This window comes from Mus musculus, chromosome 9, assembly GCF_000001635.26.
Source record: "Mus musculus strain C57BL/6J chromosome 9, GRCm38.p6 C57BL/6J".
NCBI classification, from domain to species: Eukaryota; Metazoa; Chordata; class Mammalia; order Rodentia; family Muridae; genus Mus; species Mus musculus.
Window position 1 is genome coordinate 50,847,421 of NC_000075.6, and position 26,306 is coordinate 50,873,726.

The 26,306-nt window shown below is 46.8% G+C and overlaps 1 protein-coding gene across 7 annotated transcripts in view; it reads left to right on the top strand.

Annotated features, from left to right (window-relative positions):
* The first annotated feature begins 9,475 nt into the window (after positions 1 to 9,475).
* Positions 9,476 to 26,306, top strand: part of Ppp2r1b (protein phosphatase 2, regulatory subunit A, beta) — a 42,430-nt gene continuing 25,599 nt past the window's right edge. For 3 of the 7 annotated variants that reach the window (NM_001034085.2, NM_001286553.1, NM_028614.3), the window contains exons 1-11: positions 9,504 to 9,678; positions 10,416 to 10,506; positions 11,431 to 11,531; positions 14,111 to 14,343; positions 14,946 to 15,093; positions 19,024 to 19,179; positions 19,408 to 19,522; positions 19,906 to 19,976; positions 20,243 to 20,377; positions 22,643 to 22,816; positions 26,227 to 26,287. In NM_001034085.2, the coding sequence (NP_001029257.1) occupies positions 9,565 to 9,678; positions 10,416 to 10,506; positions 11,431 to 11,531; positions 14,111 to 14,343; positions 14,946 to 15,093; positions 19,024 to 19,179; positions 19,408 to 19,522; positions 19,906 to 19,976; positions 20,243 to 20,377; positions 22,643 to 22,816; positions 26,227 to 26,287 (1,399 nt within the window). In that variant the 5' untranslated portion in view covers positions 9,504 to 9,564. Of the gene's footprint in view, positions 9,679 to 10,415; positions 10,507 to 11,430; positions 11,532 to 14,110; positions 14,344 to 14,945; positions 15,094 to 19,023; positions 19,180 to 19,407; positions 19,523 to 19,905; positions 19,977 to 20,242; positions 20,378 to 22,642; positions 22,817 to 25,776; positions 25,889 to 26,226; positions 26,288 to 26,306 lie in introns of all 7 variants that reach the window. The other 4 variants (XR_001779023.2, XM_006510641.4, XM_006510642.4 and 1 more) reach the window with 4 other exon arrangements.

Consider the following 26,306-nt stretch of genomic DNA (forward strand, 5'->3'; position numbering starts at 1 on the left):
TTGTATGTTTCCTGATTTTGGAGGGCCAGACTTGGCACAGATGACCTTTTGAATGAGTCTGGCTTAGCAAACCTGTCCTGTAGGTGTGGGGAGCCATTAGGTCCTCCCTGTCCCCTGTCCTTTGTAGAAGATGTCCAACCGCAACCTGGGTTTGTATTCACACATTCAGGCCAGATATTAAGTGGCAAATAATATTTAAAGCTGAGATCTGCCCTGGGTCTCCCAGCTGTGGAATTCCACCTAGACCTGAAATTCAAACAAACTTAAACAGACACATGTGAGCAACGGAAGGAGGGAAACTCAGAGAGGGGATGTGAGGGTGTGGAGGGGGAGTGCAAGGACACGGGACATTTCCTGTTGGAGCTTTCTAACCTGAATAGTGTGTGTGTAAACGAGCAACTTGGGTGTAAGTGGCCATTTCACTTGAGTGTGTGGGTATTTTTTTATCTTGAAATCTAAGTGCATCTTGAAGTATCTTTAAAATCAAGGAAAGTGGGGAGGGACTTTTGTTTGCTTTTGCTTTTGTTTGCAATTTCTTACATGCAGGTAAGAAGCATAAACTAGGTAACTTTTTGATGGGCCTTAGAGCAAGCCGAAGGGAGAAGATTCAGGCAGATTTCCTCACCGTGGGGCTCCTCAGGGACCTGCCTAACCGGGTCCAGACAGCACCTGCGGTGAGAAGGGCCCCATCTACATTTATAGAACTGGAGCAACTGGCCCCCTGACCTTCAACCTTCGGCCAGTCATTTAACCAGCCAGTCATTTGCATTGCCAAATGAGAAGAGTGGGGCCTCTCCATTTATTTACCGACTGTTTTAGAAGCCTTGTGCCCAGCCCTGGAGAAAACATAACCAGTAAAGCAGCCATAGCTGGCCAGAACTGCGCAGTCCTCTCTCGGGCGTGTCAGAGTTAGTGGCCTGGGTGAGCACAGGCCCCATCATCCTTAGAAAGCTCTGGATGGTTTTTCTAGTGTGAACCCAGAATTCAGCACCACTGCCCTTGATAAAGCCCAGGTAAGCCTCACACTGAAGACCACAGCTAATGTGGAAGGCAGAGTGCTAATGCTCTTTTCTAATTGGCAACCCCTAGTCTTTAGCCCTTATCTGGGCCTCTCCCTTCTCTAGGCCTTACCTGCTCTGTCTTCTATGCCCTCTGGGATCCTTTTTTTTTTTTTTTCTGGACAACAGTTGACTAATGTGACACTGATACATACTAATGGATGCTGCTTGTCTCCTGTAAGGTTCATTCTTTCCACTTAACACTTCTAGAAAAAAAACAACAACATTTGGTCATCTATGGATTTATGTATTAGATAGGAAAAGAAAGTGTGAGTAGGCAGACTCCACCTACCCCAGGGCTTGGCCCTGCTTTCTCCTTCAGGCAAGGCCCTGCGTGAGCAAGACCGTTGGGGTGAGATGTGTGCAGGGACTGAGCGTCTTCCCTTCTCAGGCTCAGCCTGGAGCCAGCTTTGTTTGGTTGTCAGGCACAGTTACCTTTCCTGTGGAGCTGGGAAGACCTCACTTCCTTGTCTTGCTACAGGTTGCAGACATTCTTTTTGCAGCTGCTGCTAGCTCCCTCAGTCTCGAGAGCAAAGGTTAATCCCATTTTGCCAGGAGTGACCTGAAGTGTGTCCACTCAACCACCAAGAAGACACCACGTACCACTCTGCATGCCACCTCTTTCTTGTCTATAACAGCGTGCCTCTAAGTTTCCCTGGAATAGCCTGTAGGGTGTTTCCATTCTCTTTCCAGAGAGATACAGTGTGCCTTAGTAGGCCATTTAGAAGAGAATCTTAGAAACTTTCCAGATCCTGCCTGGTCCCATTTTCTTGGGCTTCTATATTTGCAACGTCACGCTTGTGATGACTGGTATTCAACAATGAGTGTCTCTGTGTGTGCATGTGGTACCGAGATTAAAGGTGTGGCAACACCTTTGCTTCAGTTTTATCCTTCTGAGGGCTTACTTACACAGTCCTGTCTATGTAGCCATCATGGAGACTCAATTGTGTCCAGCAGAGGGCGCCCTTTCACTTAAAATCGCAGAGTTCCTTTTCCTCCAGGAACTTAGTTGATTTGGTGGTTGCTGTATTCCCAGCATGTGTTGAAATATCCAAGCTGAGTGCTTTGAGATGTGTCCTTATATTGCCTCGTGCATTTCTACAGATGCAGATGTTTACTGTGTAGATGAATTGCCCACTACACCTCCGATTCGATTCCCTAGTTGGTAGGCAATCTTGTAAGTTGCTACTTCTCTGTTAGTTTCAATTATATTTGTTATGTCCTTGATTGTATTTGTAGGTAATAAAAGACAGTGTTCTTGAAGAGGGAGGTCTCTTAAGGGGCAATGACCTGATACCTGCCCACTTTTAAGCATGGACATAGAGCAAACCTTTCCACATACACACTCCTAACCCTACCACTGTTGGCTTGCTGATACTGGCACGGGCAGTCTGGAGGATATATGAATATCCTGAGTTCTCGCCTTCTGGTGCCGACATGTCGTTTACAGCACAGTAGCTCAGTGCTTAGCAGGGTGTGAGCTTTGTGCAGTAAGAGGCCTTAGAACACTTTTGATGATAACTCCTCACGCCTAGCACACAACGCAAAAAGCAAACATTTGCAGAAGGAAGTAGTAGTCACATTTTAAACGTGCAGGTGACTGTATAGGCAGATTCAGGACTTGAATAGAGTCAGCTGTGCCAGATACGGAATGAGGATCCGCTCCTTCAGGTGTGCCACCTGATATTTGTTTTAGCTTAACCCCAGAGAGACTGTATGGATTGAGGCTGGTGTTTTCTGTGTGGTTTGGGGAAGGGTTTTTTGTTTGATTGGTTTTTTTTAGACCCCTCTAGATTGAGTTTGTGGGAAAACATCTGAAGACTAGCTGATGGTAAAGCCTGGGATTGTAGCTCAGTTCAGAGCCCTCGCAGTCCCTGACCACTGCCTCTTTCCTTGTGGATGGGGAAGCGGATACTCATAGACTCCATCCCCCTCGGCCATTCCTCCGTTTGTCCCTCCCCTTGGAATCCAACTCGGGATGTCAGCTATGGTAGACAGCGCTCGGCTGCTGGGCTCCTCCCCAGCCAGTGCGTCAGGACCTGCTCGAAGTCTGCTATCCTTCACCTCCTTTGGGATGCTAGGATGGAGAGCCCGGAAGAGTAGATGAGCAAAAGAAAGATCTAGTCAAGGCCAGTACGCTTTTGTTTGTAAGCCACTTTAATCCCCTTCAGTAACCCCAGCCTGGAGTTTGCAGACAGCACCCTCAGCCTTTGTTGGGGGCTTTCCTAGAGCACGCGGACCCCAGCTAAATCGAATCTCATAGTCAGATCAGAGCAGGAGCAGACTTCCTGAAGTCCTAGAAATTAGTATACATTTTGGTCTGTGGTTACAAGTCTCAGCTATATTTCTGCCAAGTTATGAGAGGCATGTGCAGGGGAGCTTGGCACAGGTCCTTTTTTATGACTGGCGACTCTCCTAACAGTTCCCCGAGCAGCTCTGAAAAGGAAGTAAGAAGGAACATCACCCGGGGGTGGGGCAGGAGGGTGGCATCAGGCAAGAGCACCCTGGAGAGCAGGAACATGTGAGAGTAAGTCTCGCTTTTGTGAGGTCAAATCTCTGGTTGGGAACAATAGTGCAGGTTGCTGAGGGTCGCTGCTTAAGCTGACTGGGCCTACTATCAGTTGTGATAAGACGCTTCTAAGATAAGAGTGGGGAAGGAAAGCTAGGCTCTACCCCGTGGGCACAGTGGAACTGAGCAGAGAATAGCTGGGCATGTATGGATGCCATAGGTGAGGCCAGCTCAGGGAGGCTGCAGTACAGTGATGGAGCCCCAAATGTATGTAACAGTCTTTATGTTTCACATTCTAAAAGCTTAGCTGCAGTGAGTCTAGTGACAAAAGGGGGGGGGCATTATCTGAAATACAGAAAAATGGATGATATTTGAATAAGATCTAGAGAGAGACAGAGAGGGAATGTGTATGTGTGTATAATATCACTGACTGGCTTCAAACTTGTAGAGACCCTCGTGTGCCCATTCTTTCTGAGTGAGTGCTAAGGTGAAAGGGGAACGCAGTGACTTGTTTTTCCTTAAGATAAGGTTGGCTGGAACTCTTTTTTAAAAAAGAATTATTTATTTTATGTATATGAGTACACTGCAGCTGTCTTCAGACTCACCAGAAGAGGGCATGGATCCCATTACAGACGGTAGTGAGCCACCATGTGGTTGCTGGGACTTGAACTCAGGACCTCTGGACAGGCAGTCGGTGCCCTGGCTGGAACTTGACCTTCCTATTTCTACCCTCCGAGTGCTGCTCTGTAGGTGCTCGCTGCCGTACCCTGCTCTGAGCATCCTATGAATGTAATCTTCTGAACAACCACACAAAGTAAAGCAGACAGACTATAGATACACAAACCAAGACTCAGAGAGAGTAATTTGCCCTGCACCATACAGCTGGCTGTGGTAGAAATGGCATCGCAGCCCTACAGTGTCCCTGGCTCCCAGAATGTCCTCTCAGTGGTCATAGGTAGTACCCCAAACCTGACCTAACTAGGCCAGTTCTTTTATTCTTCTTACCAAGAATTCAAGTGGTGTTTTACTCTAGACACCCAGGGGATGAGGGGCAGAAGAACAGCTGCCACGCTCCTGAGTCCTGAAACCGTCCCATCGCTGGGTGCCCTCAGCTAAGTCCTCTGCTCACTGTTGGAGTACTGCAGTCTAGAGAAGGTGGGGAGGGGGACTTGCCATGAAGAGAAAAGAGGGAAAGAAGGTGAAAAGATCGATATGAAACTGAGGGGAAGATATTCGCATTCCTTAGGATGAGACAGTGTTCCTGTAACACAAGCGTAAGCCACCACCAGAGCCACCATGGAAAATGCTATGTTGTAATGAATTAAGCATGGACATGGGAGTCAGTTTACAGAGTCACCCTGCTAAATGAAGGTACAGATCTGTTTATCCATAGGTCTCATATCCACAGATCCAAATGAGAGTTTACTGACCACGGACAGACTTCTTTCCTTGTCATTATGCCTAAATAGATAGTTACAGCATTGACTGTGTTAGGGGAAATGACCTGGAGATGGTTTAAAACACATGGCTGGGTGCAGACTGTACACAGGTTCTGAACCATTTTATAGAAGTGCCGTGAGCACCACTGGCTTTTGGCACAGAAGTGTGTCCTGCAACCAAGCCCTTGACTGATGCTAAGGGATGCCAGTCATGGGAAGGCACCGTGTGACTCAGCTCCATTCACTACCCAAGAGAGTCATCCCTTTCTTGTTGGTGCTGTTAGTGAAACACAAGTCTAGGGGCGCTGTAACCCACAGGTCTCGCTCTGCCCTAGCCAGTGACTGTGGGTGGGACTGGCATTTGCCATTGTGCCTGTTTGTAGACCTCTGTCTGTGGAAGAGGCAAAGGGCCCACTGAAGATGATGATGTCATTCAGAGTTCCCTAGGCTTGGTCCTTTGCTGTGTGACGGAGAGAGAGCTGTGAAGGCTGCGGCTTCCTCCAGCCTGTGAATTCATATTCTTGCTGTGTTATTGTACAGGAACTGGGCAAGTCTAATCTTGCCGTCCTTCACTTCACACCGGCTGAGTGAAGGGCCGTGTGGGTGTGGAGCTCTGCTTTCGTACTGAGACCGTCTCGTTTCCGGGGGCTACCTTCGGTCCTCGGTATAGACTCAGCTGCTGCCCCTGGGCTCCCTGGTCATCAGTTTTTTTGTAGTGTGTGTGGGATGTGGAGAGGAAGCTGAGCAGCCTTGGAGAGGAGATGGGGGTATGGAAGCAGTTCAACGCCACAGGCTGTGTTGGTAGCGCATGGCAGGCTGCCAGGAATTAACTTCTTAATCAGGCAAAGCCCATAGCCAGTAGGAAAGAATTGCTTATTGATTAGCAGTTAGCGTTAGTACTTGCTTTTCCTGGACAGAGGTGGACTCTGAAGAGTTTAGTTCTTTTCTGAGCCGGTGCTTGTTGCTTGACCTGGTAATTGTCTTTCCAGATAAACCTTTTAATTAGTTTCAAACATCTGTCACATTAAAGTCTCTGGAGAGTCCTGGAAGATGTCTGACTCCAGGATTAGGGACTCTGACTCAGTAAGTCTGAGGTCGAGCCCAGGAACTGCACAGGGTGTTACTGTATAGCCCATGCTGGTCTGGAGCTCACAGAATCCACCTGCTTCTGTCTCCTTAGTGCTGGGATGCATTAAGTTATTATTTTTTTTCTTTTTAGAGAGCACATGTGTGTGGTAGGGCACCTGTGAGGGTGTCTTGCTTCATCATTCTCTACCATGTATTCCCTTAAGACAGCCAGCATCGCTGGGCGTGGTGGCGCACGCCTTTGATCCCAGCACTCGGGAGGCAGAGGCAGGCGGATTTCTGAGTTTGAGGCCAGCCTGGTCTACAAAGTGAGTTCCAGGACAGCCAGGACTACACACTGTCTCAAAAAAACCAAAAAAAAAAAAAAAAAAAAAAAAAGAAGACAGCATCTTTCACTCAACCCAGAGCTGGGCTGGCAGACAACAAGCCCCATGTTATGTAGCCATTGCTCTTTCTCACCCACTGAACCGTCTCCCTAGTTAACTTTTCATTTTCATCCTGTAGATTAAGTCCAAAGCCTCGAGCATATGACGTACATGCTCTGTTGCTGAGCTACATCCATGGGCCCAGGAATGTACATTTGTGACCCTCAGTCGAAGGTCAGTAGGTCAGATTTCCCCAGTGTCTGCCTCTGGACTGGGCCCCTTTCTCCCTGCTGTGGCCCAGTTTCATTGTTTGCGGAAGGGTTTATTAGCATCTCTGCTTTATTACCTGTTCTGTTCTCATAGCTTCACAGTCACTGGAGTAGGAACCAGGTGCTTAGCTCCGTTTTACAGGGGTGAGGGGGTGGAGAGTTGAGGCGTGGGGAGGAGGTAGGTCACAATGAATCAGAGACAGCTGGGAATTGAAGTCTGGCCTCTGTGACTCTCAAACCAGGCAATTTCTAGGCCCTTGTTTCCACGGTTTGTGATTTCACGTTTGATCATAGTCATTCCCTAGGCCTCCGCTCATCGTGCTTGGGCGAGCAGGTTACAGCTGACTCTGAAGCAGACTACCTTAGTGCCGGTGTGTCAAGTTTATGAGCCTGTCACAGTGTGGGACTGACTAGTCCTCTCCTCTCTGTGCTTGCTTGCTTCTATCACTTTGGAACACATTTTAGATAAGGGCCTAGAGGGGGACGGAGTAGTGTCTGCAGCATGCTGGACATGTACAGACAGGATCACAGGCTGGAGCATCCCGTGCCTGGCTGGACCCATCAGGGTCTCTCTGTGAACCCTGGCCAGCCTAGAGCTGTCTGTGCTCTCTTGCCACTGTCTCCTAAGCACTGAGACTGTGAGCATGCACCTGGGTGTACTTTTTTGGGGAGTTGGGGGACAGGGTCTTACTCCAAGGTCTGTAGCCTTGGGTGACCTGGAGCTCACTATGTAGAGCAGGCGGGTTTCAAGTTCACAAAGCCCCCACCTGCCTCTCTGTCTTCCTCGTGCTGGGGTTAAAGGCATGAACCCTTAAACATGGCTGGATCCATTTTTAAAGACAAAAAAAAAAAAAAATCCCGAGAACTCAGTCAAATTATTAAATGTTACTTAAATTTTCAAATATAAACCAACATTATGTTCTCTTAAAACTAGTCTTTATACAGCTACAAAACCAGATTTACAAGTTAAATATACATGAAGCCACAAGGCCAATATTATTAAAATCAATAATGTTGATATTTTTGTAATTTAGTATGACAAATGTGTCTGACACTAAAGCCAAGCCACGCTTTGGGAGTCTGGGCTTGCTGGCCCAAGCTCAGCTTCTCTAGGCTTTGCTCTGCTCATGCCTCCAGTTTCTCCCCCTTTTTTTTTTTTTTTTTTTTTTTACCTTGTTTAGAGCCATTGAGACTGTAATTGCATGGTACCCTCTGTCTTCCATTTTGTGCATAAAAACATATTTTTCATTTAGCTTCCACCTCTGTTCATTTCTTAGGAGCCCAGAACAATGAAAGCTGTGCTGAAACTCACGCAAATACGGGTGCTGAAATCCTGTGCAGGGCTGATTCAGGTAGTCCCTGGGGGCCAGCTAGATGGCTCAGTGGATAAAGGCATGTGTCACCAAACCTGACAACCAGAGTTCAGTTACTGGAACCCACTTGGTAGAAGTAGATAACCCACTCCGCAAGCTGTCCTCTGACTACACTTGTTCAGTGGCTCATGTGTGTACATACCACACATATACACAGTTTTTGTAATTAAAAAAGATAGCCACCCCAGCAGTCCAGACCATGCCTTAAGTAAGTGAATCTAAAAATTATCAAAATAAAACGAGAGTCTTCAAGCATTCATTCGTGGACAGAAGTTGAAAAAACAAAAACCGCAAACTGAAGTCTGTTGGTTCTCAAGCTTTGACTATGAAAGGCTATCTCCTAGTAGGCATCCCATGCTTTAAAAAGAAAAAAAAAAAAACTTACCTCCTAAGTTGCATTTATTAATGACAATTTCCTTAAGGCACAAAATAGTGTCATCTGAGAACTTGTGACAGAGCTACCAATCTAAGTTGCTTATATCTAAGTCGAAAGGAGAGATAGTTACTTTGTGCCATTCCATAGGGCAAGTGGAACATTTTCCATTAAGTTCTGTGTAAAAAGGCCCAGGCCCACCTCCTCCTGGAGTCCTTTAGGGGGACTCCTGGAGGTCTAGGGAGGCCAGTTTACACCCGCACCGAACTGGGGTGAGTAAAACTGGGCCCAGTTATGTTAGGTTGTTGTGCTTCTTGGTAAAGAAGGAAAAAAAAAGAGAAGACAATACAACAGAAGGCGCCATTCCAGTACCACACTGAAAAGAAACACAAAAACAAGAGAGCAGCATGTTTTGAACAGCTTGCGTGGAAAAAATATTGACTGGGGAGTTTGGACAGCACTGTTCATTTTCTCTCACCGCCCTCATTATTTGTCTTAAGGAGCAGGAGCCAGCCACGATTTTGGCAAACAGGCCAGAGGAAGGTGTGTGTGTGTGTGTGTGTGTGTGTGTGTGTGTGTGTGTGCGCGCGCGCGCGCGTGTAGAGGCTTGTCGCCCAAGGGGAAATTAAGACCAAGACCCAGTGGCTCAGGGCCAGCATGAAGCCTGGGGGTGGGGGTGGAGGTTGGGGTGGAGGGGGAGGTGTTAAAGCTTCTTCCTCCTGGCCTGTCTCTGAGTTCTACTTGAGGCTCGGCATCCATCATTAAGGCCCGTCTCCTTCAGAGCACAGCAAGGAGACGATGAATCCCTGCCCTTGTTTCTTTCGGCTGGGGAAAGGATGCAGGGGTTCCATTGGTTTTTTCGGCCCGCCCTTCTTCTGGAGTTCAGACCTCCAGTTCCAGCAATGGGGGTCAGGCCGGAGCCTCCACGCGCAGGGAAAAAACTTGATTCCATCAGTTCCTCGGAGCCGGCTGATTGGATTTAGCCCCGCCTGTTTGTGTGTGGGGCGTGGCCTGAGCGCGGGGCGTGGCCTGAGCGCGGGGCGTGGTCTGGGCACGGGGCCTTCGGCGGCGACCAGCCAGAGGAGGAAGAACATGGCGGGCGCAGCAGGGCCAGGGTCCGGTCCGGGGGCAGCGGGTGGAGATGGAGACGATTCGCTCTACCCGATCGCGGTTTTAATCGACGAGCTCCGCAATGAGGACGTGCAGGTACTAGGCTGGGCTGGGGAGCCGAGGCGAGGGCGGAAGCGCACATGGTAGGGAAGCGGAAAGGCCGGCTCAGCCCTGGGGGCGACCCCCGGGGTGGCAGAGTCGTATTCAGCCCCGGGACGGAGGCGTGGGGCGGCGGGTGCGCGGTGGTCCGTCTCAGCTCCGCTGCCCTCCTCCGACCCTCTGGGGTGGTGGCGTCCATCTGCTCCCGGCAGTGGGCGGGGAACCGGTTCGCACCTCGGGTGGACCAGCGCAGGCGGGCTGCGGGGCCGCCGGGAGCGGAGGAGCGGCCCCCGGCCCCCGTTCCCTTTGAAGTGATGCGGAGTGTCCGTCCCCGGGCAAACTAGCTGGGCTGGTTGGGTGGAAAGAGCGCGGCGGCTGATTAACCCAGATGAGTGGTGCATCAGTTGTGATAGAACTTTTCCCTGAAAAGGGAGGAGTTGTGCTTAACCGTTTCTTTCACCCACTTCTCTCCATCCAGAGTTCTCTCTTTTCAGACCCTCTCATTGTCCGCGTGTTTTCATTCATTCGTTTCTTCCCCGGCCCTTCAGTGTTCTCCCTAAGATAGCTTCTGGCTAATGACGTGTTAAACGGTCCTTGAGTTTTCCTAGGATTAAGATCTAAGTGAAAGGCTCATTCATCATTATACTGTGTCCCAGTATCTCACCTATTTGCTTCTTTGACCAGAATTGCAATCATCTCTTTGCTTTGTTCTCCCTCCCACTTTGTTTTTAAAGCTCCGTCTCAACAGTATTAAGAAGTTATCAACTATAGCTCTAGCACTCGGGGTAGAAAGGACTCGAACGGAACTGCTGCCTTTCCTTACAGGTTTGTGTCCCTTGAAAGATACACGCTCCATTTCTATTGGCTTTTAAACTATTTTTATTTAATTTTCTTAGTTTGTTACCTAGAGTAGCGATAAGTACTAGACTGAGCCTTGCCTTCTGCAAGGTGTATAGAAATGCTACATATAGTCAGACATACTCAAACATAAACCGTGTAGCTAGTGGGAAGGTGATTGATGTGAAATATGGATTTCTTTGTAAATGATTTATTTTATATGCATTGGTGTTTTGCCTGCATGTGAAAGTGACAGATCCCCTGGAACTGGAGTTATAGGCAGTTGTTAAGTTGCCATGTGGGTGCTGGGCATTGAACGCTGCTTCTCTGGAAGAGCAGCCAGTGCCCTTAACCACTGAGCCATCTCTCCAGCTCCAGGATGTGAGTTTCTTAATAATTGTGTGAAACATTCAGGAAGACTTGTGGTAGTCATCTATAAGATGGAACACAGCTCCAATATAGCTCCAATATAGGAGCTAGAGAAAGCACCCAAGGAGCTGAAGGGGTCTGCAGCCCTATAGGTGGAACAACAATATGAACTAACCAGTACCCCCGGAGCTCGTGTCTCTAGCTGCATATGTAGCAGAAGATGGCCTAGTCGGCCATCACTGGGAAGAGAGGCCCCTTGATCTTGCAAACTTTATATGCCCCAGTACAGGGGAACGCCAGGGCCAAGAAGTGGGAGTGGGTGGGTAGGGGAGCAGGGCGGGGGTGGGGGGTATAGGGAACTTTCGGGATAGCATTTGAAATTTGAAATGTATATAAAGAAAATATCTAATAAAAAAACTGACAAAAAAAGACTTGTGATTTAGAGAGGGATGAAAATGCTTTTAGGATTCTAGTTGCAACCGCTCTGTGAGAGCCAGCGCAGTGGCCCTTGCCCCTGTGGTAACCAGCTGTTGTTGTTTTCAGATACTATTTATGATGAAGATGAGGTGCTGTTAGCTCTCGCCGAGCAGCTGGGAAATTTCACTGGTTTGGTGGGCGGTCCTGACTTTGCCCACTGTCTGCTGGTGAGTACTTTTCTATCGTCTATGCTCCTTCTAGAACTTTGTAGGATCAACAGTGCCTTTATTAACTGGTGATAGGCACATTGCAGCATTTTATGCAGACTTCTTATGGGCAGATGACAATAATAATACTAACAAGACTTAGATCTTACCAGCCGAATGTAAGCTTGTTTCTGCCTCTATAGACTTATTATTTCAGAGATGCGGAGGGAAAGAACTTGATTTGGTTCCCCTTTTTCTTTTGTTTGTAATTTTTTTTATTAGATATTTTCTTTATATACATTTCTAATGCTATCCCGAAAGTTCCCTATAACCACCCTGCTCCCCTGCTCCCTTCCTCCCCACTCCTGCTTCTTGGCCCTGGCATTGTTTGTATTTTTTGAGGCAAGGTCTTGTTTTGTAGCCTTGGTTCTATATAGAACAGGCTAGCTTTGAACTCATAGAGATCCTCCTGCCTCTGCCTCCAGAGTGCTGAGATTAAAGGTATGCATCACTATGCAGATGAACTAGACCTTAAAGGATGACTAGAAGCTGACCAGCTGACAAGGCAGGGCTGTCTGTTTAGGGGTTTAAGCACTGTGTATTCAATGCTGGCTCCCATGGTTCCTAGCTCTACCTTGATGGTTCTGTAGAACTCCAGACATAGATGGAGAAGAGGTAAGTGGACACTTGTAGAAATCACAACAGATTTAGATACGGGTTGTCATTTTTCCCTCAAAACGTGCCTCTTTTTGAGTCATATCACTAGCTACCTAGCTATACAAGGCCAGCCTAGAAGATAGCTTTGATGTCAAATTACGTCAGAGAAGTTGAAGCCTGGGCCTTTGCATGCTAGGTGAGTGTTCCTTCACCGAGCTACAGCCCAGCAGAGGAAGGCCTCCTTAAATCCTCTCCCCCTTCACGCCTAAGCTATTAGTCTTGTCGACTGCATCCATCCCAGTTCAGTCTTCATTTGTGCATTCATGGGCACTTGTGCCTGGCTAGTAGCATTGTTGTGGGGCTTCTGTCCTTGGACTCGTTTGCTTCCTTGCAGTGAGTCAGAAAAACTCTTCTGCCACACTTTATTACTGCCATGTTGTTGTGCTGAGGCTCATGTTGTTTCTTCTGGTAGCTATTTGGATTCACAGCAGTGAAAAACTCATTATATATACGCATGTTCCTCTTGGTAACTTCATTCCATGCACATTGGTCTTTCCTTATAAGCCCAGGTCATTGTTGCCCAGACGTTGGCTGTAGATGTTATCTTCAGAGAGATGCTATTTAGAGTTTTCTATAGTGGAGTCCGTGTAAGTCGGACAACTCCATTTTGTATCTTGAGAGGCCTTGCCTGTCACAACCACCCCTTGCCCGTCACCCTGTTGTAATTTGACATCTCCCCCATTAGAATGTAGGCTCCCTTAGAGCATCCTGTGTGTTCATTCCTTCTGGATCCTTGGCGTTACTGCACAGCAGTATTCATCGATGGCTTGCAGCTGTGAAGCTTGTTGGGTTCAGAGCTGCGTGAGTGAAAAGCTAGGGCTGGTGACGCACTCACCAGGGCTCAGAGAAGGGCACTGGGAATAGGCAGAATTCAAATGAAGGGACAACTCATAAGGCATTTGCCGGAGTTTGGCCATCTCCGTGGTAGTGCTAGAATATGTTGCAGTAGGCAGGGGACAGATCATGAAAGACTGCCTAGTAAGAAGCCATGTCTTTTCAGTGGACCTTTGACCCACCCTCTAGGAAAGCTACAAAGCTCTCTATTTTTTTGAATGGTATTGAGCGGCACATTTCTTCTCTTGGAGTCCTGATCCTCTTTCCTGGTTAGCCTGCCGTGGAGTTCTGTTCTGATCTCACAGCTTTAGCTTATGCTGAGTCACCTGGGACCAAATACAAATGTTTAGAAGGGCAGCTAGAGGTTCAGAGAAGCAGCCTGTTTCTGCTGTCCACCAGGCTGCGTCACATCGGCTTACTGACGAGCTCGACCTTGAACCTCTTTGTCTTTTATGTCTCTGGATCTGCAAGCTCACCCCCATCTCTGCATTTGTTTTTGACTGTTCTTTGGCTCATGGAAAGATTCTGAATATATTTGGGGAAAAAATGGTGTTGTAGTCAGCTTTTTATTGGTTGGGAAAATTGCGTTGCTTACACCTCCAGGAATGGTAGGATGGTGCAGGAAAGGGCATGAACTCTGTAGCCTGGCAAGAGATGATCAGGCAGTGTGGCCCCCACGCTTGGCCATAGTTTTGGACTTGTTCCTAAGGAAATAGCACATTTGTTTCTTGGTGTGGCTGCATATCATTTAAACACCCCCTCCAAATAATAGTAATTCTGTGTCAAGTCTCTTCCACAGTGTCATTTGTAGACACCATCTGGGAATTGCCATCTGGGACATGCGATCTTGGCTTTTCTACAGAAGTCGTGTCTTCAGGTTGGCCACACCATATGTTATCACTGTGTGAATTGAAAGTAACCATTTGGTATGATGTAGTTAACATTCTGGTTACATGTACTGTTTCCCTTCAGTCACATAAAAGGTGACAATCGGTGTCCAACCTGATTTAATAAGTTGTCATCTCTGGTTTTCCTTTTTGATCTTGCAGCCTCCTTTGGAAAGTTTGGCTACGGTGGAGGAGACTGTCGTTCGAGACAAGGCTGTGGAGTCGCTGAGGCAGATCTCGCAGGAGCACACTCCTGTTGCCCTTGAAGCTCATTTTGTGCCTCTGGTGAAGCGCCTGGCAAGCGGGGACTGGTTCACGTCGCGCACGTCTGCATGTGGCTTGTTCAGCGTTTGCTATCCCAGAGCTTCAAATGCTGTCAAGGCAGAGATTCGACAGTAAGACAGTAGTTTCTAGTGTTTGGGATGACTGGGGACTCACAGAGCAGGGTTTACCCGGTGCTCAGCTTCATGTGAGGCCAGTGGGGTTGATGACACTTTTCCATGTAGCTGTATACACTGATGGCTTATTTTGTTCGTGTGTGTGTGTGTGTGTGTGTGTGTGTGCGCACGTGTGCGCGTGCGCGCGTATCGCATGTGTGCATGTGTGTTTGTATTTCATGTGAAAGCCTCTGGTGTTGATCCCCAGGTACCTTCCTTCTTTCCTTTGAGACAAGCTTTCTCATTAGCCTTGAATTCACTTCATAGACTAGCCTACCAGGCCCGCCGCACACTTTGGGGATCTGCCTGCCTCTGCCTCCCAACTTGCCCCCTCTGGGGTTATAGGCACAGCCACTGTGCTCAGCTGTGTACATAGGTCCTGGGGAGGGTGGAAGGCAGGCCCTTTCCTGACTAAGCTGTTTTTCCAGTCCTTTCTTTACCACTGTGAGTAGAAACCTAGTCCCTGATGTTTATAAGAGAGAGACTTTAAAGGCTCTGTGTTGCACTTGGTGCACGCTTACCCATGTGTTTGACAGGAAGCACCTTGTTTTATGCTGCAGGCACTTCCGTTCTCTCTGCTCGGATGATACACCAATGGTGCGACGTGCTGCTGCTTCCAAATTGGGTGAATTTGCAAAAGTTTTGGAATTAGACAGTGTGAAAACTGAAATTGTCCCATTGTTCACGAATTTGGCTTCAGATGAACAGGTAACTGGAGGCCTTTGGCCTAATGAAGGGTCGTTTTGCACCATTAGAACTTAGTTCTGACCTGGGGCTTCTTTCTTAGCTAGGCCCCACGTTTCTTTGTGCTCAGAGGGAGAGTTGGAGATGAATTGGGTTCCATAACTAGGAAGCCAGGGCTGCCTTGGGGACAGGTGCCTTTCAGAATTGTGGCCTGTATTATGTATGGAGATGAAGCATTTCCTGGAATTCTGACTTTGTTAATTTCTGCACTAAAGTATGGTTGTACTACACACAATAGCGATCTTAAAGCCAAAGGTCTGGGTTTCCTTGGTGTAGAGATGATAAAAACCGGGAACCCCTAAATTACTTACTACAGTTGTTTCTCTGTACAGAGTTTGGGGGTGATCCTAGGATCAGGTAGGGCTGTTTCTCTTAGAGTTCAGGTCCCATATGTAAAATGGTGTGCTATTTGCCACTGCTTGTACACATCCTCCTGAGTACTTACTCTAAGTCACCTAAGTTAGATAACTTGCAATGCCTAATTCAATGTCAACGAGGGTTGGAGAGAAGGCTAATCTTTAAAGGTGAGAGCTGCCCATGCCTGAGGACCTGTGTCTGACACCCAGAGCCCACGGAGAAGATTGGATGTAGTGGTTCTCATCTGTAACCCAGCCTTCCTACAGTAGGTGGGAGACAGAGGTAGGAGAGTCACCCTGAGACTCATGGGCCGTCTAGCCTGGGTATACAGGGCAGCAGCAGCAGCAGAAACAAGGGAGACCCTGATTCAATAAGGTGGAAGGCAAAAACCAAATCCCGAAAGTTGCCCTCTGACCTCCACAGAGGTGCTGTGGTATGCATGACCCACACTCTCTCACATAAACACAGTAGATAAATAACAAAACAAAGTTGCCTGTAATCCCAGTACTTGGGAGGCAGACACAGGCAGATTTCTGAGTTCGAGGCCAGCCTGGTCTACAGAGTGAGTTCCAGGACAGCCAGGACTGCACAGAGAAACCCTGCCTCAAAAAATAAAACAAAACAAAAACAAAACCAAAACAACAAAAAAAGCCAAAGTATAGTGTAAATGACCTGTAAATAGTTTTATTATTTTTTTCTAAGGAATAGTGACAAGAAAATGTTTGTATGTGTTTGGTACAGATTAGAAAACATTTCCCAAATATTCGTGATCCACGGTTGGAATACATTGATGTGGGGGAACCATGGGCATGACTGACTATCTCTTGCTCGAAGCTTGTTTTCAGTGGCTACGTGTATTATAGAATTAGGTTCTCCTAGGAGCCCATGACACAGATACTCAGGGGAATGGAAGCCCAGCTAGTTTTTGAGGCTTGTGCAAGGCTATATTTAGCTAGTTGAGTGTACATAGGCTCCAGCCACAAGTTTCTAAGTTTTATAATTTGAACATTGGCAGTAGTGTTGCTGAGCACGGAGATGCCACGTGTGCATGGCGGGTTCTCTGTGTTGGGCTAGGCAGGCTTAGCATCCTTATTTGGAATTTAGCTGGTTACATTTCCCATGACATAATTTGACTTTTTCTTTTGTCTTCTATACTTCCTGTTTGCAGATTTTTTTGATGAAGGCCAGCCAGGAAATACTTTAGGCTTTGAGGGTCATATAGTTCCTGTAAAACTCAGCTCCCGTGCTCCAAAAGCAGCCAGAGGATGGGAACCAATGGGCATGAAACTTAACTATGTCCTAGGTAGGAGCTGGCTGTGAGCTTTGGTGCTCAGAAAAATTTCAGTGCTTTGTTAAGAAATACAAATACATTGTGTTCCCTCTGACTACTTATAGAAGACCTGCTCATGGCTTACTCATGGACAGAAACATTTATTAAGTACCTACATAGAATTCCTACATATGTAAGGCACAGTTCTAGTGTTAAGTGAGGTGTTACAGGTATACAGGGATCCGGCTCTCATGGAACATGAAAAAAATTTTTTTTAACTTTTTTTTTTTAAGATTTATTTATTTTATATATGTGAGTACACTGTTGCTGTCTTCAGACACCAGAAGAGGGAATCGGATCCCATTACAGCAACCACATGGTGGCTCACAACCATGTAGTTGTGAGCCACCATGTGGTTGCTGGGAATTGAACTCAGGACCTCTGGAAGAGCAATCAGTGCTCTTAACCTCTGAGCCATCTCCAGCCCGGAACTTATATTTTAATGGAGAAAAGCAAACATGATAAAAATTAGGCATGAATGTTATACAAATAAATGAAACCTGATAGAGCACTGGCTGCTAGGCGGTGCAGAACTCTGAAGAAGGGACCAGCAGGCGAGAGACAGTGTTGTCGGTAAAGAGAGTGTTGTTGGGCTAGAAACACCAACCTTAGAACATGGAGGTTGAAAGAAGCCAGTGAAGACAGGAGTGGAGAAGGAAGGGTGGAGGAGACCATTAGCCAGGAAAGACTGCAGTTTTGATTTTCTACTCTAGATTCAGTGAGGCTCTAGTAGATCTGGAGAAGAGGTGTGGCATGTAATTTACATTTCTGAAAGGTCATTCTGGCTTGTGTGTGGAAACAAACTTCTCGGAGGGATAAGAATAGAAAGAGAAGGCAGTAAGGTAGGTGACATTGATAGGAACCAGGCAAGTGGTGAGGGCGCTTTGTTCTGTGTGTGTGTCCCGTAGTATTACATAGACAGTGATTTCTTGCCCCGGGGTTTTTTTGATGCTCATCCGATTATATGTCTAAAGTTTCTCTTTATCTGATTTTCCTAAGTCTGAAGTCAGAACTCCTAATGTCTAACTGAGCTTTAAGTTTGTGTGTCCACTTACTCAGAAGACATTCAAGTGTCCCACTTGGCATTTGGCAGCTTTATAAACAGACAGCAAGTTAGCTCCCCGCCTTTCCAACTCCCCACTGCTGTGTCTTACGAGGCTTCCTTATCTCAGTATCTTGAGCCTGACTTTGTTATTTGGCGGCTGTCACCCTGTCCCGTTCTGTGTTGTCCCTTACTGCCCCATCTCATGCAGCTGTGGTCAGTGATGAGCTGGCAAGAGGTTTCAAGATGATCTCCTTTGTCCTTTAAATTCTTCAAATGTGTTATTACGTACGTATGCAAGGATAATTCTTCAACTCCTCATTATAATAAGGCTTTGAATATAGCATTTTAAAAAAATAATTAGTCTTTATATGAGATGTGAGTAAAGTGTTTGCTTCATTTCAATGCTCAGAACCCATGGAAAGGTGGAAGGGGAAACCTGACTCCAGGATGTTGTCATGTGCTGACCCCACACACATTATTTACATGCAATAAATAACATTTAGAACATCTTTTTTAAATCTTACTTAATAAAAACTTGGTGCTGTAGTCAAGATAATTTAAATGAAATGCCATTTGTGGTTTTCACATGCCAGTCTGGGCAAAGCAAGAGCTGATGCAGCCATTTGAAGACATAAAGCCACACCAGCGCGTGTGGCGGGCAGCTGTCTTAGTTAGGGTGGCTGCTGCTGCAATGAGACAGCCACGACCAGAAGCAAGCTGGGGAGGAAGGGGTGGTTTGGCTTCCACTTCCGCCTTATGGTTTATCATTGAAGGAAGCTGGAACAGGAGCTCAGACAGGGCGGGAGCTGGTGCAGAGACCTTGGAGGGGTGCTTGCTCCCCTCCCTGTGGGCTTGCGTCCCACATGGCTTATCCTGCTTTCTTCTAGAACTCAGGACGACCTGCCCTGCCCAGGTTTAGCACTGTCCACAATGGGCTTGCCCTTTCCCCATAAGTCATTAATTAATAAGGTGTCCTGGAGGCTTGTGAATAGCCTGATGTTGTGGAGGCATCTTGTCAGTTGAGGCTCCCTCCTCACGAATGACTTCAGCTTATGTGTCGCTTTCTCCCCTGCTTTCTGAAGTAGTACCTGTGGCAGCAGTCTCTCACTGCACTCAGTGTGCCCTTTCAGCAAACTGACAAATGGGATGTTTTTCTCTTTAGGACTCTGTGCGGCTGCTAGCTGTGGAAGCCTGCGTCAGCATTGCCCAGTTACTGTCTCAGGAGGACCTGGAAGCCTTGGTAATGCCTACACTTCGACAAGCAGCAGAAGATAAGTCCTGGCGGGTTCGATATATGGTGGCTGACAAGTTTTCAGAGGTAAAATGCACCGGCATTTCAAGTGTTAAAAACCTCAGACACACTTACCCTACAGAGTTTCTGTCGGACACAGCTTACAAATCCTACTGAGTGGTTGTGAACTTAAAAAAAGTGAGAGAGCCTGCTTAATCTTTCCATTTTGGTTACAGCATGCTTTTGATGATTGTACTATTTTCTGTTTTTACTATTATGCTAGTATACAGTAAACCTGTATAAATTGTTTTCTAGCTCCAGAAAGCGGTGGGCCCTAAGATTGCACTCAGCGACCTCATCCCCGCCTTCCAGAGCCTCCTCCGAGACTGCGAAGCTGAAGTCCGAGCAGCCGCTGCCCACAAAGTAAGAGGTGAGACTGGCCGTGGGGTCCTTTGACTTTGGTGGTGTCAGCTCGCTATAGTTTGGTTTGGTTAGGACCGAAAACATAAACCAGGGAGAGATGAGTCCACGCAGCAGCATTTCCGCCCACGCTGATGCATTTGTTGTGTTAGGAAGTTTGGCATGGTTTTGATTTATAAGATGCTGCAGACGGATGGCACCAGCATGGCAGGTGGCACCGTCAGACTGTCCCATAGGTTAGGTCAGGAGGGCCTCCAGGCTGTGCTGTGTGGACCAGGCTTACTGCCCCTCCACACTTTATTTGCTCAGACTGACTTAACTTGGACTGTTGGGAAGAGCTGGGTAATTGTCTTTGGCTCCTTGACAGCATTGCCTTTTCTGTTTCTGTTTCAGAGCTTTGTGAGAACCTGCCCGCTGAAGGTAGAGAGACTGTAATTATGAATCAAATCCTGCCCTATATAAAGGTGAATGTGACTTCATTTTATTTTGTTTACTCTACCTACGAAGCTCTTAGCATCTAAAGAAGGAAGAGGCATAAATTAATCAAATACATAATAACATTAGTGCAAATGTTTAGAGTTGATTTGTGCGCGTTGCACTGTAGAGCTTGTGGGCGCATAGCTGTTACTACAGACGGCCAGGTCAGCTGTGCTGTTGGCTGGTGCTGCTGTGGACTCCTCGGGAGGTGCTGTAGAGGCTTTTGTTGTCTTTAATTTTTATTCTCTTTTAGGAATTAGTGTCTGATACCAACCAACATGTCAAGTCAGCGCTAGCTTCTGTAATTATGGGATTATCTACAGTTTTGGGCAAAGAGAATACCATTGAACATCTTCTGCCTCTATTTTTAGCTCAGTTAAAGGACGAGGTGAGTCTGGGTATGAATCCTTTTGCTTTGATATAATTGATTTGATATGATTTTGTTTCTTTTTTTTTCTTTTGGGTTTTCTGAGACAGGATTTCTTTGTGTAGCCCTGGCTGTCCTGGAACTTGTCGCTTTGTAGACCAGGCTGGCCTTGCACTTAGAGATCCATCTGCCTCTCTCTGTCTCCCAAGTGCTGGGACTAAAGGGACTGTAAAGCTTTGGTTTGGTGATTTTACTAAAATAGGACCCAAAGTGTAAAGATGGGGAAAATCATAGTCTAGATATTTGACAGTCCTTCTGTTTGGGTGTAGGGCTACAGGTTTCCCCAAAAATGGGCACAAGGACTAACTAAAAACAAACCAACTGGGTGTGGTGGAGCATGCCTTTAATCCCAGCACTCTGAAGGCTGAGGCAGGGGGATCTCTGAGTTCAAGGCCAGCCTGGTCCATAGGTCAAGTTCCAGGACAGTCAGGGTTACCCAGAGAAACCCTGTCTCTAAAACCAGAATCAACCAAACAACCAAAAAAGAGGAGCTGGAGAGGGAGGGAGCCTCGTAGCAAACAGCACTGGCTCATTCTTGGTTTGGTTCCCAGAACCCACATGGGTTCCTCAACTGTCAGTGGCTCTAGTTCAGGGATCTGATGCCTCTGTGGTCACCCGCAGGCACCAGGCACACAAATAGTGCATAAACATGTTCATGCAAAACAGTCATGAAATAAGTCTTAAAACCATCCAAGAAATGCCTATTAAATGTTTTATATTATAGTCACTGATTCCTTATATTTAAAGCTCATATATCTTTGCTTAAACTGTGTCTTTTTATTTAAGTTTAAAGTGTAGCTTCAGATACTAACATTTAGTGGCTGGAGATTTGGCTCAGCAGTTAGGAGGCCTGTCGCTTGTAGAGGACTAGAGCTCCAGTTCTGGTGGCCATGTTGAGTGGCCCTCAACTGTTCATAACTCCATCTCCAGAGGGTCTGGTCCCTTGCTGGCCTTTGTGGGCACACACACACACACACACACACACACACACACACACACACACACACACACACACACACACGGGCACATGTGCACGTTACACAGACAATACATACATTCGGATAAAAATGTAACAGGTAGTGCCAGGCATGGTCTGAGAGCTTTGGATATGTCATTAACTGTAACTGCTGCAGTGGGCTCTGGGCTTGGTTCCTCCCGGTGTAGAGGAAGGAGAGACCAGGGAGTAAGATGTCTGCGGTCTCCCTGCAGTGGCAGAGCTGAGTCCCAGGGCCTGGGCCCTTTACATCTCATAGACTCTGTGCTTACTTATTAATTAAAAGTCTGAAAATCTTTATTATTATGTGAGCGAGCGTACACTGTGTGCACATACAGAGTTCAGAGGCTGTCTCTGTGGAGTCCGTTCTCTCCATCCACTTTATGTTGGATGTTCTGGGGATAACTCATGTTCTGGGGATCGGATCCTGGCTGCTAGGTTTGTGAGGGAAGCCCCTCTTTCTGCTCAGCCATCTCGCCTGCCAATTTGTTAATTGATTTTTTAACTTAGTGTACAATCTCCCGTAGATGGATGGTACAGGCTTTTTACTGACGTGTGGCTAAGGTCAGTGACATTGTATCTGTGCACTTAGTGTTAAGGATTTCCTTCTGCAGTAGCTTTTCTATAGTTCTGGTGGTTGAGTCCAGGGCTCTGCAGGATGGACGAATGCCTTTCCTACCCAGCCACACCACAGCTTACCCCCACCTTTTAAAGCCTGAGCCTTTTCTTTTCTTTTCTTTTCTTTTCTTTTCTTTTCTTTTCTTTTCTTTTCTTTTTCTTTCCCTTTCCCTTTCCCTTTCCCTTTCCCTTTCCCTTTCCCTTTCCCTTTCCCTTTCCCTTTCCCTTTCCCTTTCCCTTTCCCTTTCCCTTTCCCTTTCCTTTTCCTTTTCCTTTTCCTTTTTTCCTTCCTTCCTTCCTTCCTCTCTTTTTCTTTCTTTCTTGTTTTTTTTGGTTTGTTTGTTTTTGTTTTTTTGTTTTTTTTTAAGATGGGAGTCTATCTGTGTATCCCTGGCTGTCCTGGAACTCACGTTGTAGACCAGGCTGGTCTTGAACTCAAGAGATCTGCCTGCCTCCACTGCCCAAGTGCTGGGTTTAAAGGTGTGCGCCACCACCCAGATTAGTACTTTTTAATTTGAAATTCTACTTAGCACTTTTTATTTTCTCATGCCAGGAGACTACTGGGCAAAAGAGTTAATTTTCACATGTAGTCTCTGGGGCTTGTGTGTTTATAGTGTCCAGAAGTTCGTTTAAATATCATCTCCAATTTGGATTGTGTGAATGAAGTGATTGGAATCCGTCAGCTCTCTCAGTCTCTCCTTCCGGCCATAGTGGAACTGGCTGAAGATGCCAAGTGGAGGGTCCGCCTGGCTATCATTGAGTACATGCCGCTGCTGGCTGGCCAGCTGGTGAGTACCTGGGCTTTGCCATGGTTTGAGGGTGGTTTTGGTTTTCAGTGATCTATTATGGCCTAACAGGAGGGTGGTGCAGAAACACAGTCACCTTGCTGCCTCCTCAGGTTGAAGGTGTAGAATGTGCTTCTGTGATAGCAATGTTGTATTATTTAAACCCTATATAATTTAAGGACTCGTGTATGGAAGGGAAAATACAGTTTCAGGATAAGTCGGTTTGGCTTTTTGTTTGACTCTGTCCTAAGCAAAATGAATTTGGGAGCAATTTTTTCTGCATCCTGATGAAAAGTTGAAGATCCACTACACAGGGCTTATAATGTGCTGTTCTGGATAAAGGTATTACACTGCCTATTTCTCTGGGTTCGTTATTAGTTTAGTTCTGGTAGATATGACTAATTAAAATGTCAAAGCAGACTTTATTGCCACACCTTTGCCTTTTTCTCAGTAGGTGAAGATGGCGACAAGCTTGATAGCCATGCCCCTGTGGTAGCTACCTGTGTGGTGTGGTTTCCAGCGGCTTCGTAGCGCTTGTTATTAGACACTTAGCATTTTCTACTAGGTGGATGAAGGGGCCTGAGTGATTCTCAGTGCTCACATATCAGTTTGCTGCTGACATTTCTGTACTTTGCCCCCACCCCAAGGCCCCACCCCGCCCAAAGGCCCATTCCCACTCTTTTGAGGTCACAGCACCATGCTCATGTTTTCTTGACCACTGCACCATATTACTAATTTGGGTGGCCATTGAGCATGCGCCTGTAGATGGCCATAGCATTGCGCTTTATCAGATCAGAATTGTCTGTGTCTCAAATGAAGGGCAAAGATCCTAACTTATCCACATGTCAAGTGACATCACCATGCTTCTCCACCATCCAGTCCAAGTGGAGGGGTCATTTTCTGTTCCTTAGTCATCTTCTGTGCCACTGTCTGGAGTAGAAAGCAGTGGTGGCTAATGATGGGTTTGCTAGGCTGGGAAGCAGCTGTGTGGAAGGAGGTGGATGGTATTTACCGTCTCTGGGAAATCTCCAGGGCTGCCAGCAGTATACAGAATAGCGTGGAAAGAAGACAGACGGCGTCTTGGCTGGTTTACACCTTTCTGGCAGGGGCAACATCCCTCAGTCATGGACACTGGCTGAGGTGGCATCTGTCAGTCATGGACACTATCTTTCTTGAGGTTTACTTTTTAAGATTTACTTGTGTGTGTGTGTGTGTGTATCTTCCAGTAGTACTATGTCCAATTTTCTGAGGAACCTCCAGACTGACTTCCAGAGTGGTTGTACCAGCTTGCAATCCCACCAGCAATGGAGGAGTGTTCCTCTTTCTCCACATCCTTGCCAGCATCTGCTGTCACCTGAATTTTTGATCTTAGCCATTCTAACTGGTGTGAGGTGGAATCTCAAGGTTGTTTTGATTTGCATTTCCCTGATGACTAAGGATGTTGAACATTTTTTCAGGTGCTTCTCAGCCATTCGGTATTTGTCAGTTGAGAATTCGTTGTTTAGCTCTGTACCCCATTTTTTAATGGAGTTGTTTGAATTTCTGGAGTCCAGCTTCTTGAGCTCTTTGTATATATTGGCTACTAGTCTCCTATCAGATTTAGGATTGGTAAAAATCCTTTCCCAATCTGTTGGTGGCCTTTTTGTCTTATTGACAGTGTCTTTTGTCTTACAGAAGCTTTGCAATTTTATGAGGTCCCATTTGTCAATTCTTGATCTTACAGCACAAGCCATTGCTGTTCTATTCAGGAATTTTTCCCCTGTGCCCATATCTTTGAGGCCTTCCCCCACTTTCTCCTCTATTAATTTCAGTGTCTCTGGTTTTATGTGGAGGTCTTTGATCCACTTAGACTTGAGCTTTGTACAAGGAGATAAGAATGGATCAATTCTCATTCTTCTACATGATAACCGCCAGTTGTGCCAGCACCATTTGTTGAAAATGCTGTCTTTTTTCCAGTGGGTGGTTTTAGCTCCCTTGTCAAAGATCAAGTGACCATAGGTTTATGGATTAATTTCTGGGTCTTCAATTGATCTGTGTGTGTGTGTGTGTGTGTGTGTGTGTGTGTGTGTGTGTGTATGTGTGAGAGAGAGAGAATGGTTTCCTTGTATAGGTATGTGAAGCATATACACGCCTGGTACCTGTGGAAGCAGAGTAATTCCCTAGAACTGGAGTTACAGACCTTTGCGAGCTGCCATGTAGGTGCTGGGAACCAAACCCAGGCCTCGTGTAAGAGCCTCAAATGTCCTGGATGGCTGAGCCATCTCTCTTGCCTCAATAGATGTAGTCTTAGTTTTTCTTTTTGTGTAAATTTTTGGTCAATTTATAAAATGTTCTCAGGACTCCCCAGCCCGGCTCGTAGGCCTGATGAGTGAATAGAGTTAAACTGCAGACTGTCTGAGGAGATGACAGAAACTCCTTAGCCTGGGATACAATAGGAGTCTGAGGACGAAATGCCTGCCAGGATTGGTCAGGCAGGGTGAAGCCGTCCTGGGTAAAGCACAGAGCCCTGGTCATTGGTCAGGAAGGTCTCAGAATTGACCCAGAAGAATACGCATAATGAAGGCAGGCGTGGTGGCTCATGCGTTTAATCCCAGCACTCAGGAGGCAGAGGCAGGTGAATTTCTGAGCTCGAGGCCAGCCTGGTCTACAGAGTGAGTTCCAGGACAGCCAGGGCTACACAGAGAAACCCTGTCTCAAAAACAAAAAACAAAAAACAAAAAACAAAAACACCACCAACAACAAAAAAAAACTGCATAATGGCCTCAGAAGGAAGGCACCCGGAAAGTGTATCCTGGGCTTACCTGTGTGGTGTGTGTGCCCTGTGGCCAGAGGTCTCAGGGTTTGTTCCCAGCTTGTGTGGACTGACCAGCAGGCTGGGGAGCCAGGCTCCAACTCTTACTTCTGCCTTTTGCCCTGTACACTGGTGCCTCCTCTTTTCTCTCCTGCCTTCTGCCATGCCCTAGAAACACTGTCCTCTGTTGGTGTCACTTGGAGTACCCTGCCTCGTGCTCAAGGACTTGTTAACTAGAAAGGAGAGAGGACGACCCCCAAAGCCCTCAGCAGCTATTTTTCTGGGTAACTGGCTTTCCCATGATGTCTGGATTTGTTCTGCAGACTTCCTCCTGTGTTGTGCTGGCCTGTTCTGTTCTGCTCAGCCCTGCGCGTGCGTGTGTGAGTGTGTGGGTGGCTCAGTCCCATCTTCTGTAAGCGCGGCCCTCGGCGCTCACTCCCTTGGTTTTGCTTTCTATGATAGTGTAATGGTTTGTAATTCCATGCTACTGTTTTTATGGCTTTTGTGGTTCAGCTTGTGTGCAGGTGTGCCTTTAGCTCTTAGGTGATTACTGTGCAGTGTAAATAGAACATCTTGTCCTAACTTTGGAAATTTTTACTAATGGAATCTTCTATATCCATAGGGTGTGGAGTTCTTTGATGAAAAACTCAATTCTTTGTGTATGGCCTGGCTTGTGGATCATGGTGAGTAGACAAGTTAAAC